Source organism: Mytilus trossulus, chromosome 7, assembly GCF_036588685.1.
Source record: "Mytilus trossulus isolate FHL-02 chromosome 7, PNRI_Mtr1.1.1.hap1, whole genome shotgun sequence".
Lineage (NCBI taxonomy): Eukaryota > Metazoa > Mollusca > Bivalvia > Mytilida > Mytilidae > Mytilus > Mytilus trossulus.
In genome coordinates this window covers 594,894-599,495 of record NC_086379.1, presented here as the reverse complement: position 1 = coordinate 599,495, position 4,602 = coordinate 594,894, and the positions used below count along the sequence as shown (strand labels likewise).

Below are 4,602 nucleotides of genomic sequence, written 5' to 3'. Positions count from 1 at the left end.
CCGCTTCTTATAAATGAAAACATTATCTTTGCTATGATGGGAAATACAAGAGTGAGATGCTTATCATCATTAGAGACATAGTTATAACAGAGACATAGTTATAGCAGAGACATGTATATATGTCTCTATTTCTCTGGTTATAGTATATTTTGAAATAGCCGTACAGTTTATATTTGTCTCTGTTATCATGCATCGCCGATCAGGAAATCTTTGGGATTCTATCGACGGAAACAATAAATTAAACTTTTAAAGAATTGACGTCTAAAATTACTTAAGAATTGCGGTCCCTTTTCCATCCAAGACACTAAACCTAGCTTTCAATGTGGCAATCAGTCCGTTTTTGGTTACGTTAAATTACTTTTGCAGTTGGTGATTGTAGATATCTGTGCTGAAATTATGAGTTGTCTCCACTTTATCAACTTTTGTTTATTTTGTTCACATTTCAAAGTTCTCCTATTAATTGGTAAGATGACTGTATTGATGGAATTTTTAAAACATTCATTTACATGTACTAGACAACTTAACCATATTAGGAAAATAATTAGTCGTATAACGTATGACCTCGGGGGCTTGAATTCATGGGGCATTAAAATTTTCTATTTACTATTTATGAAGAAGAAAAAAATACTGCCGAGCACAGGCAAACCAAACCTCTGCAGATATTTTCAGGTATGTTTGAGACATGTGCTCTGCCCATATGGGATCCATTAGAAGTTTCCATAGGAAACTATCAGACCTATCATTTGAAGTCTGAAAGTTCTTGCTGTTCTCCTAATGGATTGGTAGTTTCTTTCCGAGATCCTTTTCAGTAGGATGTTTGGCTTTCCTCTACCTTGATACAGCAAGGCATTTGGTAGTGTCGGTTTTGAAAGATTTTGTCCAAACCGATTCCTTGTATTACCTTAGACGTATTTTGCCAAGGCATTTGTGGGGCATCAAGGGTTGTCACAGAATATAAGTTCCTTCATAATATAAGTTCCACAAGAAAAAATATTCTGGAATATTATTTCCATAAGAATAAATATTACAGTGTATGTTCCTAACGGAATAAATAGTATAGAATATTTGTTCTAACAGGAATAGGTACCGTATTATGACATTGTTTATAACAAAGTTCCGCGTCAGGGAGAAAACATGAGACTTTAATAATCAAAGCACCATTTAATTTAAACTGAGTAATCTGCTAAAATTATCTTTCTACCAATACTGTATGTCTGTACATCTCTGCACAGATATTAAACAAAGCAACTGAGCTCCAATAAATATAAAAATTAATATTGAATTTATATTTTTTTCTTTACACACATTATTATAGAAACAATCACATGACATATTTGCCACTGGACACTAAGCAAGCAACAATCTATCAATAGCATGAATAGGTAGACAAATGTATAGGCATCAGTAAGATAAAAATACTTTAAACTAAAGTTAGTGTTCATCAAAATAACATGTTAAAATCTTTCTGGATCTTGTTATCTCCCTTTGTTTTACTGTGATGTAACATTTGTATATCACGCTTTATTTGTTGTCCTTTTGCACCTAGTAAAAGATCTGAGTGGATCAAGAACTTATAATATAGGTGGAAGAATGTACCCAAACAAAAATACAGGAGCAGGGGGAACATGGGGAATGGGGAGACTACACCAAAATGAAGAGGGGTTTAATAGATCATGTAGATCATCAGACAGATAATATTTTGTTAATCAAATTATAATTGTCACATTTTAATTGACAGGCTTTGTGATACCTGTTATGGATTATGGAACAAATTTTGATTTAGATTAAATGTATGTCTTTGCTTTGATTTCAGGTTGATAGATCTAGACATTAGAAGAATATACATGTAGATTGTGGAAGACTTGTTTTAGGGGCAAATCAAAGATTTTTGCTTTGTAATGAATCTAAGAATAATGGAAAGGACATTTGACCACTGATGAAATTTTTAAAGAATTGTGTATAAAGGAAAGAGAAGAGGCATGGAGAAAAATCTGGAACACAGTACAAGCATGGTGAAGAAAGTGGGAACCAATGCAGGCACCAAAAGGAAATCAGGAAAAGGTACAGGGATAAAGATTAAATTGGGAACCAGTACAGGCACAAACAAGAAATTGGGAACTGCTACAGACAAGAAGAAGAAATTTGGAACCAGGACTGACCATGACAGGGATCAGAAACTGGGACCCAGTGAAGGCACAGAGTTGTTTATCCATAACAGTAATGAACATTCTGAATCTAAATCTGATTTAGACAAAGGGGAGCTTAATAATAAAAACACTACTCAAAGTCACCATGGTGACAACTCTTTGCAATCTACAACAGACACAGATAGCATGGATAGCAAAAGACCTGTACAAACAGACATTAGTCATAACTCTTATGAATTTGTCAAAAACATAATTGAGAAATTAAGCCAGGAAAATAAATGTGAAGAATCGTATCAAAGTCAAAAGGAGAAAGGCAAATTAAAATCTCACACATGTGAAGTATGTGATAAGCAGTTTGTTAGTCGTTCAAGCATGACAAGACACCTGGCAATACACAGCAAACCATTTAAGTGTGGAGAATGTGGGAAAGATTTCGGTAGAATTGAAGCATTACAGGTACACATGAGCAAACATGCCATCACTACACCTTACAAATGTGAAATGTGTGGCAAATGTTTCTGTGAACCTGAAATTTTACAAAAGCATATGAAAATCCATACAGAGGAAAGACCATACAAATGTGATGTGTGTAGTCAAAGATTTAGAGCTGAAAATATTTTGGAAAAACACAAGAAAATACACGATGAAAAGCCTTATAAATGTAAATGTGAAATTTGTGGCAAAGAGGTCCAGCGTGGTTACTTAGAGATTCACTTGAGAACACATACAGGGGAAAAACCTTTTGAGTGTAATCTCTGCGGGAAAAAGTTCAAACGTAAGTCCCTTCTTCAATGGCATATGAAATACGGACACTCAGACAATAAACCATATTCGTGTGATGTATGCGGCAGGGGGTTTTGTCAGAGTAGCGACATGAGGAAGCACATGATAGTCCATACTGGCGAAAAAGCTTATAAATGTACGGTATGCGGGAAAAGATTTGGTCAGAAAAGTGCTTTAAAAATGCACATGAGAATACACAACAGTGAAAGAGCATATAAATGTAGTTTGTGTGGTAAATGTTTCAAACATAATAGTACTTTAAAAGGACATTTGAGAACACACACTAAGGATTTATTACCTTAATATTGGGAGTTGTTTGGATTCTTACGATAAGATAAAAAAAGATTTAGCTGAATATTATGAAAATAGTTTTAGATACATGTATCTTATGATAACTTTCTATGAAATTGTTTTTTTTTAATTAAGATTTATGTTAATTATCATAAACTTTTTGCTAGCAAAGGGTTATAATCTAGTCACTGCCCCTCCACTGTGGAGGAGAGGGACTGGATTGTAACCTTTTGCTAAGGAAGATGCATATATCATGTATATTAGGAAGTATATATATATCATATATGTAATAATAATTTTGTTAAATCATTAAAAAAATGATTGAATACATATACATGTCATGCATGTATTAAAAATGCAAAGACAAATATACAAGTCAGCAACGCTAAAAACTGATTTACAGTGGATTCATTTATTTTTCGTGGGTATCAATTTTCGTGGATTGCTATAAACTTGCATATTCGTGGGCATTTGATTTTGTGGTTTTGTCAATCTCTGTATGCAAAACCTATTTTAAATATGTTATTCGTTAAACATTACAAATTCGTGGTTCACCGGTACCCATGAAATCCATGAAAATTGGTATCCAACGAATAATAATGAATTTTTAATTTATAATTGAACTTTTATATTTCAACTTTGTTAAATTTTGAGAGAGTTTAACTTTTTGACAGATTGTGTATTTTTTCAGTATCAGATAAGTTTAGAATCATGATATTATATTAGTGTTACTGTGTATCCATAGGACTCTGATCATAAAAAAGGTTTACATTTGTATATATGTACATGTATATAATGTAGTTATTTTCAGTTTTATTGTTAATGGATTTACAGATTTGACAATATAAAAAGTTGTAATATAATTGCCAATGAGACAACTCACCATGCTCACCACACTAGAAAAATGATACATACATCAACAGCTATAGGTCTATGTACAGCCTTCAACAATGAGCAAAGTAAGCTATAAAAGGCCATGAAATGACAAATGTAAACGCTTCAAATGAGGGAACTAATCAGACTAATGACCTAATTTATGCAAAAAATACTTAACAAAAGTTCAAAAGTAAATAGAGATGATACATGTGCATAATCAAACAAATGAACCTAACAAGTAACCACAACCTACACATGCATTCTCCCTGTCCTAGTAGTTCAATGAGTTTAACTACAGGTTAGAATTGACACAGATATAATGTCTAACTAAACCTCTGTTTGTATTTCCTTTATCACCAAATAAGATGAGTTATCTCCCATGTATGTGATGAATTGTCCTTTTTGGTAGGTACATGTATTTACAGTGGAAATGATGCATTTTGTAGTTTCATGAATAATGTTTATTTTAATTCCCTGTTTTTGGACATTATTATATATACTGTAG

General features: G+C 32.8%; 1 protein-coding gene across 1 annotated transcript; it reads left to right on the top strand.

The window, feature by feature from the left end:
- Positions 1-371: 371 nt before the first annotated feature.
- On the top strand, positions 372-3,290 carry LOC134724456 (zinc finger protein 501-like). Its single transcript, XM_063587473.1, has 2 exons — positions 372-463; positions 1,814-3,290. The coding sequence occupies exon 2, from the start codon at positions 1,980-1,982 to the stop codon at positions 3,231-3,233; it is 1,254 nt and encodes a 417-aa protein (XP_063443543.1). The 5' UTR covers positions 372-463; positions 1,814-1,979; the 3' UTR covers positions 3,234-3,290.
- Positions 3,291-4,602: the final 1,312 nt, after the last annotated feature.